The following is a 15,849-nucleotide window of genomic DNA, read 5'->3' on the forward strand; positions in this document are numbered from 1 at the left end:
ACGTGCAAGGGTTTGTCATTTTTGTGAAAAGTCTGGGCACATTCGTCCAAATTGTTTCAAGTTGCAGGCTGCTAAGCAAGCAAATAAGCCAAAAGTATCTGTGCCTCAAGCATAAGATCCTATGATACTTATTGGTGAATTGGTAAAGGCTTTAAACCTTTATTCCAATCTTGGAGTTGCTTATCATTCTAATCAGAATAATAACTCCAATGCTAGAGTTGCATCTAAAAAGTTTTGGATGCAAAATGTTCAATCTAATTGAGTCTTTCTGACATGGTCCTTGTGCATCATCTCTCTACTCTTTGTAACCATTCTTCTTTTGTTTTTTTTTTTTTAGGATTTGCATTGCATAACATTTATGCATTTCATGCTAGGTTGTTTTTGTTTTTCAAAAAAAAAAAAAAAAAAAAAATACAAATGTGTTTTGCACTATTTCTCTTGGATTTTGAAATCAAGGTTGGCCAAACCATCTTTGCATAACATGCTTGTGTACTTTGTTTAGCTTTGATGAGCTTACTTTATTGCACTTTACTAGTTTGAGCTTTGAAGTGCATGTTGTGTGGGAATTGTCTATAGTTTTTTATCACATGATCTTGATATTGAAGTCACATGTCTTTGATTGTTAGACTTGAACTTAATAAGAAAGGCATAAATAACCATCTCACCACTGTTTACTAGCCAATCGTGAACGCCTTAGTGCATATCATATGATTTTGTGCTCGAGAAAGTGTAGCACATGTATAAAAAGAACATAAGGTGTAACCTCGGACTAATGCTAAAATTGGTGTATACATTATTGGGCTATAATAACTTCACAATCAAATAAAATTGGTGTGTACATTATCTTGGCTATTTTAATAAGTTTCAAAACAAATAAAATTGGTGTGTACATTATCAAGAAAATTCAAGAAACTTACATGATTGCAAGCTTTTATTCTAGGAGATGTGGGAGTTATATGATGTAACTCTTTAAGGGATAGTCTCTTTTAAATTTATGTGATGGATTTTGTAGAAATTGTGATTGATTACTAACTACTTATCACCTCACATTTATCTCAAGCTTTTGCTAGTTGCACACACTTCACAAGTTACTTTTTACTAAACTTAGTACATGTTATTGTGTGTGATCTTGTTGTGGCCATTCCAGATTGAAAGAACCTTGATTTTGATGCAAAATGTGCTTAAAGTGTTTTTGAGGAAAATTTGATTGAAAATATTACTTTTGGATAATGAGGGTTAAATTCAAGGGTTTTTAAAAAACTTTTCATCTCATAATAATGTATTTCATTCATAAAATACTATGTTTTGAGGAGTTTCTGCATTAAAATGCTTTGTTTTTCAAAATTTTGATTTTTTCAAATTTTCGATCGATTGAGTGTGTTTTTCGACCGATCCAAATTGTAATTAAAATGTTGGTTTGAATCTGTCTGGCTCGATCGATGCTCAATTGATGCTAGACTGATCGAATGTAATTTTCGATCAATTGAACCTGTTTTTCAATCAATCAAAAATTGTTCAAAGGGTTTTTAAAACATAAGCTTTTCATGTGTTTGTCACTATTCAAACTTTTTCAAAAAGTTCTTTCTTTCTCTCTTCGATCGGTCAAGGATTCAAAGAAATTTTTTGTCGTTTTCCCTCAAACTTTTTGCAAGTTTTTTGGCTTCTGAGGTTGGTAAGACTCTTTTGCCCCTCCTTTTTCATTTATTTTCATGTTTCATGCATATTTTTCATGCATTTTGGGGAAATTTCTAACCTATGAATATTTGGGGATTTTGGTGATTTCAATCTTTTCTTTCTAAATTGATCAGTGGGTTTTTGTTGTGGGATGATATAAATCTAATCTTTGTGAATTAATTTGATCAATTTGTTGATTTTGGAAAAATTGAATTTTCTAGAAACTACCCGAATTGGGGATTTTGTTAAATTGAACTTTAATTGATGAAATTGGCTTGTTTGTTTGTTTGATTTGAACATTATATTCAGTTAACTATCTTGTGTAATGATCAATTGGTCAACTTGTTGAGTTTTTTGAAAATGGGTTTTCAAGATTTGGGTTTTTTTGATATAACTCTATGCTCAAGCCAATTTTATGATTTTAAAGTGCAATTGAACTTATTCTCACTGCATTAGAGCATGCATCATGTGTTGATATTGTTCATGCATCATATAGATTGTTCTTTTCTATATTATTTCTATTCTAACTTACAGTCTGCCCTTGGGTTCTTCTTGTTTTTGTTTTTTGTCTCTTTTCTATCTTTCCATTCTGATATTTAGCATCATGACTAGGAAGACTAGAGCAAATAGGAAATCCTCATCTTCTTTTGTCCCCACCTTTGATAGTGAGAGGTTCCTTAGTGAGAAAAACCAAGAAACCTATAGAGAAGTTGAACATTCATAGGAATGTCTTGGCTGAGAGAAAGGTAGTGTTAGATGAGTTAGATGGTGAGATTTGGAGAAATTTTGAGAGTAGGGGTTGGCTTCTTTTGTTGGACATTTCACATCCCCCTCCGGCTTCCTTGATTAGAGAGTTTTACTTGAACCCCTCTGTCCACTCCTATGATTCCAACACTCTGGTGAGAAGTTGGATACGGGGTGAAGGGGACACCATTACTCCTTTGGTAGTAGCTGATGCTCTTGGGATGCCTTTGGTCCAGCATCCTGTTTATCCTTACGATGAGTTTCCACCCCTCGATGACATTATGTCATATCTTATTGGGTCTTCTATCCAGTGGGGTTCTAATCCTCGAATCACTTCTCACAAGTTGACCGAGATTCATTATCTCTTTTTTCAGGTTTCTTGTCATTTCATTTGGCCTATCTCTCACCTGCACACTATTCCTTTGGAGCAATGTGCATTTTTGTATGCACTTGTCACAGACGCTTCTATGAGTTTTCCTCATCTTTTCATTCGTTCTTTGATTGAGGTTCATAGGAGTAGTTCTATTGCTCATGGACTGTTCTTTCCTGTTTTTATTCATCGGATTTTATTACATCTAGGATTAGATGAGTTTTCAGCGTCTAAGCCCATTCATATTATAGCTCCTATAGGTGCCACCTTTCTTAGGCAAAGGGCTACTCATATGCGAGCTAGCTCTAAATGCCCTAGAGTAGAGTCTTCCTCTGGTGCACCTCATCCTCCTCCTCCTCCTCCTTCTACAGGTGATCCAGCTGCTAATGATTATGTCAATCCGACTGGTACTGCTACTCCTTCACCTTCTACTTCGGATGTTTCTAGCATTCACCATGATTTGGACATTGTCATGACCGTTCAGGCAGCTCATGACCTCCTTTGGATAATGAGTGAGTGCGCTTTAGCAATTCGCCACAAAACGGGGGAGTACATATGGAGATGAGATTTTGTTGATAGGGGGAGATTTAGATTGTATCTAGGTGCTTCATCATGTATTTATATTTTTTGGGTTGTCTATGATAAGGGGAGATACTATGATGTGTTTATTTTTGTTTCTTGTTTCACATTGTGCTACATTGATTATTGATTTATATTTATGAGGTTATTCATGATATATGTCTTGTAGTTTATGATTATGTGAAATCAAGAATTTATTTTGTTTACTTGTATTTTCCATACATGCATTTATGTGTTTGTTAAGTGTTACAGGAATATACAGGTTGATTCAGTCATTCTGTTGTCTACACTTGCAACTGATAGATAGAAGTTAGGTTGAATTTGTTTTTGTTGGGCAATGTTTTGTAATGGGCTGTTTTTGTAACTTTGAGCGCTTTGTTTAGTTTGTGTTTTGTCACAAATTGCCAAATGGGGAGTTTGTTGGGTTCTAAGACTTTAGGTTCAAATGTATTAGAACTTCATTTTGTAATGTTGGCAACCCATGATCAAAATGTTTAGTCTTTTTTTTATACTTGTTCAAAGTATGTTTATGTACAAAGTTGGAATGGAGTGCACTACAGGATTTACTGTGTAAATTTGCCCGGCTTGATTGATCGAAAATTAGACTCGATCGATCGAAGCTCATGCAGATTGTTTTTCTGTAAAATTTTCCAACTCAGCCCAAACCCGTTTGATGTGTAGGGTTTTATGTTTTGTCCTAGGTATAAAAGGGAAAACCCTAGCCACATTTTCAAGGTTGTTGCAGTTGTTATTTATGCTGTGTATGTGAATCTCTTGTAAGATCTAGAGGTGTTTGCCTTCACATATATTTTGGGTTATCAAGAATCAAGATTATGTCAAGAACTTGATGATCATTTAGTTGCTGCATTAAGAGCTTAAAGATACACAAGTGGAAGTGCTTGTACTTGCTATGAATCCAAGAAAGAATTAGTCTGTAAACTTGGAGCTGTCACGTGGTCATGATAGTAAGTTTCCTACTCGAGGTAGCAATAAGATGTTAGTGGTCTAAGTCGCTATTGTGTAAACTTCAATTCTTTCATAGTAGATCTGTTTTACCTTGAGAATAGCTAGGTTAAATCATCCCCAGGTTTTTTACCGGTTTGGTTTTCCTAGGTTATCATATCATTGTTATTTATTTTTCGCACTGTTTCAATGATATGATTTATTTGTGTTAACCTAGATCTTTATAATTTACCTAAGTTAATCACTTGGCTAAATAACTAGATTAATCTGGTTGTGTTTAAGGGATCTAAAAACTGTACAAAATGGAAACACGCTCAAAGAAAACTGGCATGAATGGTGATTATCAAACAAAAAAAAGAAAAAAAAAATGCCAACTCACGTGAAATGGTGAGTTTTTGCTCACTAAATTTGGTCTCTCACTAAAACAACTCTCGCTTTTTCACAACAAAACCAAAAACCACAAAAATCAAAAAACCAAAAAAAGACAGGAATTGAATAAACCAAATCACTGTAGAAAAGCTATTGACACTTTTTATAAAGTTAGTAGAAGTAGAAGTAGAAGTAGATAGAAATGAATGGATTTTAGGATAAGTTTTTTTTTTAATTTTAAAAAGCCCAAACGACCTTAATTTTAAACAACTACTTGGATTGGGTCTTTTGCCCAAACTTTTCTTGTGCATAACAGGTCTGGTTAGGCGAAGATCCGTTAGAACAAAACGCAGAACCCACCATCTCTAACTGTCTCACAGAACCTGCAAGAGCACCACCACCAAAACACAGATCCCACCATCCACCAAACACCGTCCAACCATCACCACCCAACCACCATCACCATCACCCGTTAAAACAACCACCACCACCAAAACCCCATTAAAACAACAGAAACCCAAAATACAACAAAAATCAAACCTGATCAACCCAAAATCCACAGAAAATCAACTCAAAATTAAATCATTAATTGAAAACCCATAACCCAAACCCAAAATCAAAATCAAATACAAACCCAATGATGGTAGAATGCTTGAAATCAAATGAGAGAGATCCAACAATGCAAGCTTCAGTGACAAAGTGAGAGCAAGCTCAGAGAAAATCTATGAGTATATGGATTTTGGATGAGAGAGAATTGAGAAAAGAAAGAGGTGAGAGAGATAAGAGATCTGAGAATTAAGGAGAGAGATGAGGGATTTGAGATGCAAAGACTTTAAGGAATGAGAGAGAGGTAGAGACTTTGAGGAATGAGTTTGTGGGTTAGGAAAAAGAGAGAGGTAGAGAGTTTGGGGGTTGGGGAAAAGTATAATAAAAAAATATATTTATATAAAATAGAGTGTATAATAGAAAAATAACGTGGATGTTTTGTAAAAAAAAATGTGTAAAAAAAAAGTGTGTTTTTTTTATACAAAATAGACTGAAATTATGCACCATATGATGCGGTTGCTCTTAAGTCTTCATCGATTATTGATGAGGAAAAGTCTAAAAAAGAATCTGGGGGATTTGTTTTGGCTACATGGGATAGAAAAAAGCATGTATTTGTTTGTCTTTTTGTCATGGTTTTAAAAACCGGACCGAACCGGCCAGTTCGACCAGTTCAACCGAGAACCGGCCTTCAATTCGGTCTGGTTATGGGCAAAAACCAGAAATGACTTAAAAACTGAAAAAAAAAAATTAGAAAACTGGATGGTTCAACCAGAAAACCAAGAACCAACGTGGTCGAACCAGTTAATGACCGGTTGGGTTGATAGCTTAAAACTACAACGTTTTGGACAGCCTAAAACTACACCGTTTTGGACAAAACATAAAATCTAACCCTAAACACTCTCACGCCTCATCTCCTCTCACTCTCAGACTCTCACGCCTCTCTGTCTCGCTCTCACCTCACTCAAGCTCCTGCCTCTCTCTGTCTCACTCTCGATTTTTTTTTCCTTCTCACCCTCACAGCGTTTGAACTTCAAATCTGCCTTTGCTTCTCACCCTCACAGCCAGTTGGTTTTTTCTTTTTTCTTTTTTCTTTTTCCTTCTCACCCTCACGGTGTCTCAGTCTCGATCTTGCCCTCTATGCTCTGCTCTCTGCTTCTCGACTTCATCAAGTACTGATTCTTTTGATTTTGATTTTGATTACTTGATTCTCTTTCTTTCATTTGATCATTTTCATCTCAGGTTCTCTGTTTATGTTTTTGGTTTCAAAATTAGGTTTTTATTTATATATAAATTTAGGAAATTGGGGTTGTTTAGGATTGATTGGAAATGTTTGAAACAAAATTGACTTAGTTTTTAGGAAAGATGGTAGCTTTGATACCCGGATTGGCATGAATTTGTAGAGTGAAAGATGCTGTCTTTCAATTTTTTATATGATGGGTTATGGTTTAGGAACACTGTGTGTGATTGTAGAATACTTGTTAAGTTAAAATAAGAAATTTTTATAAGATGGGCTATGCTTTATGGCGGTGAAATTGAAAGTTGGGTTGTTAATTATTCTTTCAATTATTAGTTTAGCATAACTTCTATCCTTTCCTAGTCTTTACAATTGAACGTATGTACCATGATTTACAGAGCATTATTATTTGTGATAGAACTAGCTCTGTAAATACTAGTATAATACTCTATTAAAATCTTTTGAACAACATTATTGCATATTAAAATCTTTTAGCCATGAAAACAAGCAGAACCATTTAGACATGGGTGGAATTTAGACATGTTAAAAAGCTTGATGAAGAACCATTTAATGCTATTGTCAAATTCCCATTGCTACTAAGAAGTGTGCCTAATAAACCAGTATGAATGGTAAAGGAGAATTTTCTATCTGATTAGCTAATGGTTTTTCCTAGTTTACAGAGTATTATACTATTGTTATTGAACGTAGTTAATTATTATTTTGTATAGATATGGACAATGAAGTGATTAAGGATGATGATGACATCAACTTGGAATCATATGGTGATGAATTTGATGGTCCTCTTGGATTTAGAGATAGAAATCATCCTATTCAAGTTGAAGATGAAGAAGATGAGGATGTGGATAATGATAATGATGCTAGTGGTGGAGCATTTGGTTCACATGATGATATTGATTTCAATTTTCTTCTTAACAAATGAGGCTTGCGTCTAAAAACTTAGTACTTGTTTGTTTGAAACTTTAAAACTTATTTGCTATTGGGATGTAATGAACTTGTTGAGTTATTTAGACCCCTTAAACCACAATTGGATTAACCTAGTTAACAAGCCAAGTTATTACTTAGTCCTAATTTCAGATCTAGTTTAATACAATCATATAATCATATCAATGTAAAGTGCGTAATATAAAAATACAAAGATATGATGACCCAGGAAAACCAAATAGGTAAAAAACCTGGGGAGGATTTAACCTAGCTATCCTCAAGGTAAACCTGAATCCACTATGAAAGAATCGAAGTTTGTACAATAGCGACTTAGACCACTAACATCCTATTGCTACCCACTAGTAGAAAACTTACTGACACGACCACGTGCAAGCTCCAAGACCACAGACTCCTTCTTTCTTGGATTCTCTAGCAAGTACAAGCACTCCCGCTTGTGTATTGTTAAGCTCTTATGGCAGCAACTGAATGATCATCAAGTTCTTGAAGAAATCTCCTTCTTGATAATCCTAAGCTTGTGTGAAGGCAAGCACCTCTCAGATCTCACAAGAGATTCACACAAACAGCAATATGAGCAACATAAAAAACGTGACTAGGGTTTGCCTTTTATACTTAGGACAAAACATAAAACCCTACACGTCATATGGGCTTAGGGCTGAGTTGGAAATTCTGCAGAAAAAACAATCTGCATGACTTTCGATCGATCGAGTCTAATTCTCGATCAATCGAGTTAGGCAGAAATGCACAGTAACTTCTGCAGTTAACTCGATTCCAACTTTACATGAATGACATACTTTGAGCAAGTCTAAAACACAACTAAACACCTGTTTTGATCATGGTTTGCCAACAATACACATTAGAGTTCTAATACATTAGTTCCTAAGCACTTAGAATGTAACAGAACTTATTTGCTATTTGCTATTTGGATGTAAACGTAATGACTAATGAACCTATTTATTTGGTTTTGTTGAAAGTTTATTATGTTAAGGATGATTGTTTTGTAATGTTATTATGTTAAATTCTTTAAAAATATTTTATATAATTGTATTTTTTTTTTAAAGGAAACATATTTATTACTATTGGTTTGTTAGTTTTAGTATATTAAAAAATTATTAATTATTTATATAATTTAAATAAATAATAATTAAATTATTTATGACGTCACCGGTTCAACCATCGGTCGAACTCCGATCCAACCAGAAAATCGGTAATTAGCTCCTTGACCAATTCTTTCACTGTACCGGTTTTTAAAACCATGCTTTTTGTTTATCATTTCCGTTGAGAATACAAAAGGGTGTAAATAATGGATACAGAGATTTTTTTTAAAAAAAAGAAAAAAAAAAGAAAAAGAAAAAAGAGAATGCCTTACATAGTTGCATGTTGCACAACTGTACGTATTTGGCAAATAAGTAAATAAATGTATAGTACTGTCATTGACAACAATCAGAAAAATGGACATTGTATATCCTACGTTGAATTCACCCAATTCCCTAATAACTTTTTTTTTTTTGCTCAATATTTATATTTAATGGTTGAAATTGCAACTTTAAATTTCAACCATCCATACCAATTGCATCAGGTGCAATACCACCTCATCTCAATCCCTAACAATTGATTATTCTGATTCTTAATGGTGGTGGTGGTGTGTGTGTGTGTGTGTGTGTGTGTGTATAACTTGGGTGAATATTGCAGCAGTATTGGCCGTTGTGCAGGCCAAACAAATAGTGAGAACAGCATCCATCAATTATTAGTAAGTATTAGCCGTTGTGTAGGCTAGACAAATAGTGAGATCACTAGCAAGTATTGGCTGTTGTGCAGGCCAAACAAATAGTGAGGACAATACATGCACTAGTAGAGCATCGATCAGGGCCTTTGTGCAGGCTAGACAAATAATGAGAACAGCAACATCCATAGGCAGTAAGTATTGGTCGTGGGGAAGCAGCATCAGTATCATTAATCAGTAGACGCAGGACCATCAGATGGAACCAGTAGAAGCAGCATCAGATGGATAAACTTCATAAGGATCCCATGGGGGATCATCATTACACTCATGTTCGTGATAGGTGGCATACTGGTTGCAGAAACCACAATATAGTAATGGTTCATATACAGGGTCTCTTGTGAGAAATATTCTTGGGTCATCATGGTCTGTCCTTTGTAGATGACAAACAGTAGAAGCATAGGGTTTATTTCCAAAAACATAGATTCTATCCGTACATCCTATGAAGTGGTAATCTTTCCACAATTCTTGGATGACATCTAAAATCTTATTATTGAAGTAACTTTTCCAGCATTCAGCAAGGGCATAGGGTTGTTTGAAGGAAACATAAGTATTATCATACCATTGTCCCTAGTGGGTATATCCATTAATAAGAACAAGATGTTTTGAGGGTTGGACATTCATCCAATTATTTCTTTCCCATTTGGGTAGAGTGCTCTAACATCTAATAGCTACAAAAGGACTCTCAACTTTTTCAACAGCCTTTTGTATAATATTAGGAAATTGGTTGACCTGGTCATGACTCGTTAATTTTATAAGTCTGAAGAAGCCAAATTCAAACATCTGAGAGAGCCAGAAGGGATCATTTTCTGAACCATCTTCATAATTGACCAAAAGGCCAAGAAAAGGATGATTCATATATATATATATACACCGAAATTTTATAGCGGATATCTAATTGAAAAATGTCGCCCAGATCAATTCCCTTTTCCAGCATTCAATTAGGTTTAATTTTTAGCCTTTTTTTTTTTTTGGGGAAGGATTTAAGTTTTTAACTTGGTTAAATAGTTACAGATTATTACTAAACAATAAATAATTAAATAAAACACGTGCTATACGTTGCAGAAAGTAGCACATCAATCAACTATGACACAATGATATTGTTGCATATCAATACTTTTTTTTTTTTGGTTGCATCACATGTATACATCTTTCCTCTTTCGGAATGTGGATCTATTTATTCTCAAAAAAAAAATAAAAAAATAAAAAAGATTGTGGATCTCTTGATCGTATGAGATTCGAGAGGGTGAATATTTTCTAGGAATGAAATGTCTTCTTTCTTAGCATGCATAGAACTCACTCATACAAATCATTTTTGTTCAATTTATTTCTATGCATGACTAATCATAGACTATAGTTTAATCAGAATATGGGAAGAGCTAAGCTAATGCTGTTTCTAGGAAAATTTTGGAGCTGGGTATTGTTAAAGAGTTTGGAGAACTTAGTCTATCAAAGGATTTAGTTGCTGGGTTTTGATTTGAATGTATTTGTGGGTAGTTCTTTGATAAGATTATATGCAGCAGTTGTTGCAACAATAATGCATGATGTGTGTTTGATAAAATGCCTCGAAAAGATTATATTATCTGGAATATTTTGCTAAATGGTTTATTTATTGTAGTAATTCTCTAGAACTATTTTTGAAATCAAATTAGTATGTGCATGAAATGCTTACTTCTTGGGTTAAAAATAGATTGTTACTGCTTAATTGGAACAAAGGCTAAGCTTAAAAATGATCCAATCAAACTTATCCAACATAATCCAACATAGGCATTTTTGTAGTGGATGCAACTGCTAGGTCCTAAGAAGGGCCTTAAGTTCAAGTTTTGTACGAGTTGCCTCGAGGTCCACTGAAGTTTGTAGCCTTAGATATATGGTTATTTATATTTGTATAATTGTGGCACATGAGGATTGATCTAAAAGTATGTACATAATCAGCTATATGTGCTGATTCAATAATTACAGAGTATGGCCTGTATGATGGAATTTATGGCCTATGCGACCAGGGTTAGTCTTAGATTTGGGCCTTATTCCCAATGTTAACCATGCAATTCATTTTGTTATGAGTTTTCCTTGATAAGTTGTTGATAGCATGGTCCTTAGAAATCAACTATTTTTAAATTTGTGATTGCCCCTTCCTACTGCTTGCAGTTCATTTGTACGGCCATGTTATAGTTTTTGAGCACCATGCTTAGTAGCAAAAATAAAAAATAAAAAAATCAATCAATGTTATGTTGAAGTTAGAAGTGTTTAATGGTATGAAATTGCCTTGAGTACTGTATCTTTTTTGGGAATTTTGGTTGAGAAAGGCCAATGATAGGAGGGTTTAAACCTTGGTTTTCCTCCTTATGTGTTTATTCTCTTGCTCAAACTAGTATTAGAAGTCTAACGTAATTTTTGATTGGTCAGTATGGTTTTTTACACAAGTTTTGTAATCATGTTGACTATGATCGACTGTGTGATGTTTGACTTAGATAAACATACAGTTGAGATTTCTTAGAGATAATGAGTTGTGAGTGGGGCAGTGAGGTAGATAATGAAACTGATTTAACCTTCAAATAAATGTTAGAAACTTTAACAGAAGTCCTAATTCATAGGAATTGAAAAAAAATGTTAGCAATTTTTATGGGTTTTTAAATAACCCATTTGAGCTCTTTCAAGAAGTAAATAAACAAACGAGAATCCTTTAGGAAAAAAACCCACGGCAACCTAAACACTCTTTCCTATAATCTCTCTTATCATTTAATTATACGTTTAAATATTCATTGTTTTACTAATAAAGAGTTCTATTTTTTTTTTTATACAAGATAGAATTCTACTTTAGCTTAATCTAAGTGTATATGTATGTGAAGCTCATTCCTGGAGACTTGAACCCCGGCCCTTGCCCCCCACACTTCCCAAGCACTTATAGTTGTGGAGTGATCATCGCACTTGTAAAGAGTTCTATTTTAATTTTGCCTCATCTGCCACAAATCATTTATGGGTTACCAATGCGACAAAGAGTAGTAAAATAAACTTTTTCCTGTTTGTGAGATCCTTCGCATACAATCATACATGGACCTCTGTCTCTTACTTCTTGGAACCACTCATAGCTTTACCTCTTACGTACTCAACTCCTTTGCTTTAGTTTTATGTGATACTATATTTCTCTTTCCTTTTTTAGGTCTGTGTCGGATTCATTGGCTGAAGCTGGTTCAGCCTTCGCTAACAGAATGGGAATACTAGTGCCTGAACGTACCAAGCTGCACTTAGCCATGATTGTCTGCCAATTAGGTTATGCGGGGAACCATATTATTATGAAGACTGCACTTAACATGGGTATAAGCATGCTTGTTTTGCCAGTTTATAGGAACATCGTCGCTCTGGTTGCACTGGTTCCTTTTGCATATTTCTTAGAGAAGTACGCGGTTAAGCTTATATTACATATTTATAAGGTGTTCCATGTTTTGAGCTTTATTTTCTCTGCCAACTCTTATTCTTTTTTGTATATATATAATATAGGAGAAACAGACCACCAATAAGTACTTCTCTTTTGTTACAATTCTTCTTCCTTGGCCTAATTGGGTAAGTTTCTTTTTCTTTCTTTTTGAAATAGATTCTAAATGAATATATGATTGAAAAAGTTTATCCCAATTACAATTTTGGCTTTCGATTCCGGCAGATTAACATGTAATCAAGGATTTTGGCTTTCGATTCTGGCAGATTAACATGTAATCAAGGATTCTATCTTCTGGGTTTGAGCAACACGTCAGCCACCTTTGCTTCAGCAACAGAGAATTCTGTTCCTGCTATAACCTTTCTCATGGCTTCCATATTCAGGCAAGAGGAATCATCTCTTCCAAACTCTAAAATCCTTCAGTGAAATAAATAGTAAGGCAAACTGTTATATGATTTTGCAGAATGGAGCAAGTACACTTGAACAGGAAAGATGGTTTAGCTAAGGTGCTTGGAACTGTTTCTTCTGTTGCTGGATCTCTTGTGATTACCCTTTACGAGGGACCAACACTTTTTGGATCAAATTTACGGTCACACCAATCATATTTCTCACTTTCCTTAGGAAATGACGAGGGGAAGAGTTGGAGTTTAGGTTGCATCTATCTTATTGGTCACTGCCTTTGTTGGTCTAGTTGGATTGTCTTACAAACACCAGTCTTAAAGAAATATCCAGCTCGGCTTTCGATTACCTCATACACTTATTTTTTTAGTGTTTTTCAGTTTCTGGTATTAGCAGCACTCTTTGAGAAAGGCTCCCAAGTCTGGATAGTTTCCTCCACTGATGAACTCTTTACTATTTTCTATACGGTTCGTAAGTCTAACTGATATTAGGATTATCTGTTAATTATTTGTAGTGTATTGCATTATTAATCAACCACATATTTCAGTATTTTGATAATAGGTTCAATCATAGCATGTTTCGTGACTATCATGACAATTTCAATAATGTTACAAATACAACTTTTTCCCAACTAATTTCTTAATTGTTGAAGTGACTGACTGTGAATAGTGAGTCCATGAGTTATATCCTTTGCATTACTATGACAATTTAGAGTAAGATTTTTCATTATCAAAGTAAAGCCTAATGGAATGATTGAGCAAACTGGTGATTGCAGGGATTGGTGGCTTCTGCAATGACATATGCAATACAAATGTATGTAATTGAAAAGGCAGGACCAGTGTTTGTTTCAGTGTATCTACCTCTACAGACCATGCTTGTTGCTATAATAGAAGCTGTTGCTTTAGGCGAAAAATTCTACTTGGGAGGGTGGGTCTCATCAATCATCACTACAACTAGTACTACCATTCAATTTTAATTTTTCCCCCCTGAACCTTTCTCTGCCAAAAGCTTTATCATCTATTTCTAGAGTCACTCAAGGCTCAGGCCAAGTTTGGTAAGTGCCAGTCTAGAAGCCTAGCAGTGAAGCAAATTGTATCTTCTTGCGCACAATCAGACTGAAACATTTGGGAACATGGCATGAGACTAGTTGTATTATCCCTGATCGTGTCAATAATGTTTGTTAGATATCATTTTTCTTTGTATTGATGTGCAGGATTATTGGAGCAGTGTTAATTGTAGCTGGACTATACCTTGTTGTGTGGGGGAAAAGTAAAGAGAGAAAGTTTGATGAAGAAAAGCCCTCAGTGTCTGAAAACAGTAATGGAGAAAGTTCAAGACATGCCTCCCTCATCCAACCATTACTTCCTACATCTAGCACTTAATTAATTTTATGACAAAAAGAGTTAATGTATGCCCCACTGTCCATCCAAATTTTAACCAAACTTAAGAAATTAGTAATGTACCTAGCTGTTTCTCGTGCACGGGCCGAAATGTTGGAGGAAGGCAAGCAAGGAGCCAAATAGTAATAGACTGCAATAATTGAAAAAGACAAAAGTGTTCTGGGAACATGAGTTTGGGTTGTGAAACTTCATTGTAGTTTCAACAAATGAAAAGATTGTATGATTGTGGTGGACACCACACATTTGACATATATAAAAATACATTTAAAGATGATTATATTATTGAAGATATTGCTGATAGTTTGACATCAATAATTGTATTTATTGCTTTGCTGGACTCATTCTGCTCCATATAAAAAAGTCATGTACCCATGGATGACTCAATTTATTTTTCAATCATTGTAGAGTTTTTTTTTTTTTTTTTTTTTTTTTGCCTTCTAGAAGAAATCTTAATGGACAACTGCCAACAAATTTTTTCAATTTGAGAAATGCTCTTCTTTGATGTCAAGCTTTTTACATGAACTTCGCAAAATTAAAATAAAGTAAAAGTTTAAAGTGCAAATACATAGTTGGATAACTTAGGCTGCGTTTGGTTGGGTGTAAAATATTTTCCGAATGTAAAATAATTTCAGGTGAAAATATTTTCGGAAAAGGAAAATATTTTTAGATGTTTGGTGGCATTTTAAAAAATACTTTGGAAAATCTTTTCAAGTGTTTGGTAACATTCTGAAAATGCAAATTTTTTACTGATTTCTCACATTTTCTCAACCATTTTCTCACATTCCAAACAAATTTTATAATAGAACATTACAATCCACCAACTTCTAAACAAACAAAAATCAAATAAAACACCATGGCCAAATCAAATTAAACTGAGAGAGGGAGGTGAGACAAGGAGGAGGAAGATCGGTGGGTCACCGATCTCACCGGCGCGATCACGCGCGTCGATCTCGCCCGGCGCGAGCTCGACGGCGGGCCTTTGCATTGAGGACGGCGTGATCTTGGCTTCACCGGCGATCTCCCTCTAGCTCTCTCTCTCTCTCTTCTGGCGTGGGTTGTTGCTCTCTCCCTCTCCTTCTCTGTTTTCCAACGGAAAACTCAATTTGAAGGTAAAATAGACATGGAATTCATTTTACGGGTGGGGGGTTTATTTTACAGTCAATTGGTTCCTCTTTTCCGTTTGACCAAAATTTCCGATGTTGCCAAACACCCGCAAATGCTGAAAACATTTTCTGGAATTGCTTTACTGTCGAAACAAACGCACCCTTAGATGCTATCAAGGACACTATAGTTGCTGCATGCTCTAGATTGACAGAAAAAATGAAAAAGTTGTTGGAAAAAACTGATTTTGCATCTCATACAAAACCCACACCAGATACAACATAAGGATCTACTTTA

At 34.8% G+C, this 15,849-nt stretch overlaps 1 protein-coding gene across 2 annotated transcripts; it reads left to right on the top strand.

The window, feature by feature from the left end:
* The first annotated feature begins 12,258 nt into the window (after nt 1–12,258).
* LOC142626051 (protein WALLS ARE THIN 1-like) lies at nt 12,259–14,732 on the top strand. Of its 2 annotated transcripts, none has more exons than XM_075799822.1 (6): nt 12,259–12,616; nt 12,718–12,780; nt 12,919–13,035; nt 13,116–13,518; nt 13,827–13,978; nt 14,265–14,732. In XM_075799822.1, the coding sequence occupies exons 1-6, from the start codon at nt 12,429–12,431 to the stop codon at nt 14,431–14,433; spliced, it is 1,092 nt and encodes a 363-aa protein (XP_075655937.1). In that variant the 5' UTR covers nt 12,259–12,428; the 3' UTR covers nt 14,434–14,732. The 2 variants fall into 2 exon arrangements, with proteins under 2 accessions (XP_075655937.1, XP_075655938.1); XM_075799823.1 differs by having other exon boundaries at nt 12,277–12,616; nt 13,827–13,864.
* The last annotated feature ends 1,117 nt before the right edge of the window (nt 14,733–15,849 follow it).

This window comes from Castanea sativa, chromosome 2 (genome assembly GCF_040712315.1).
Source record: "Castanea sativa cultivar Marrone di Chiusa Pesio chromosome 2, ASM4071231v1".
Taxonomy (NCBI): domain Eukaryota; kingdom Viridiplantae; phylum Streptophyta; class Magnoliopsida; order Fagales; family Fagaceae; genus Castanea; species Castanea sativa.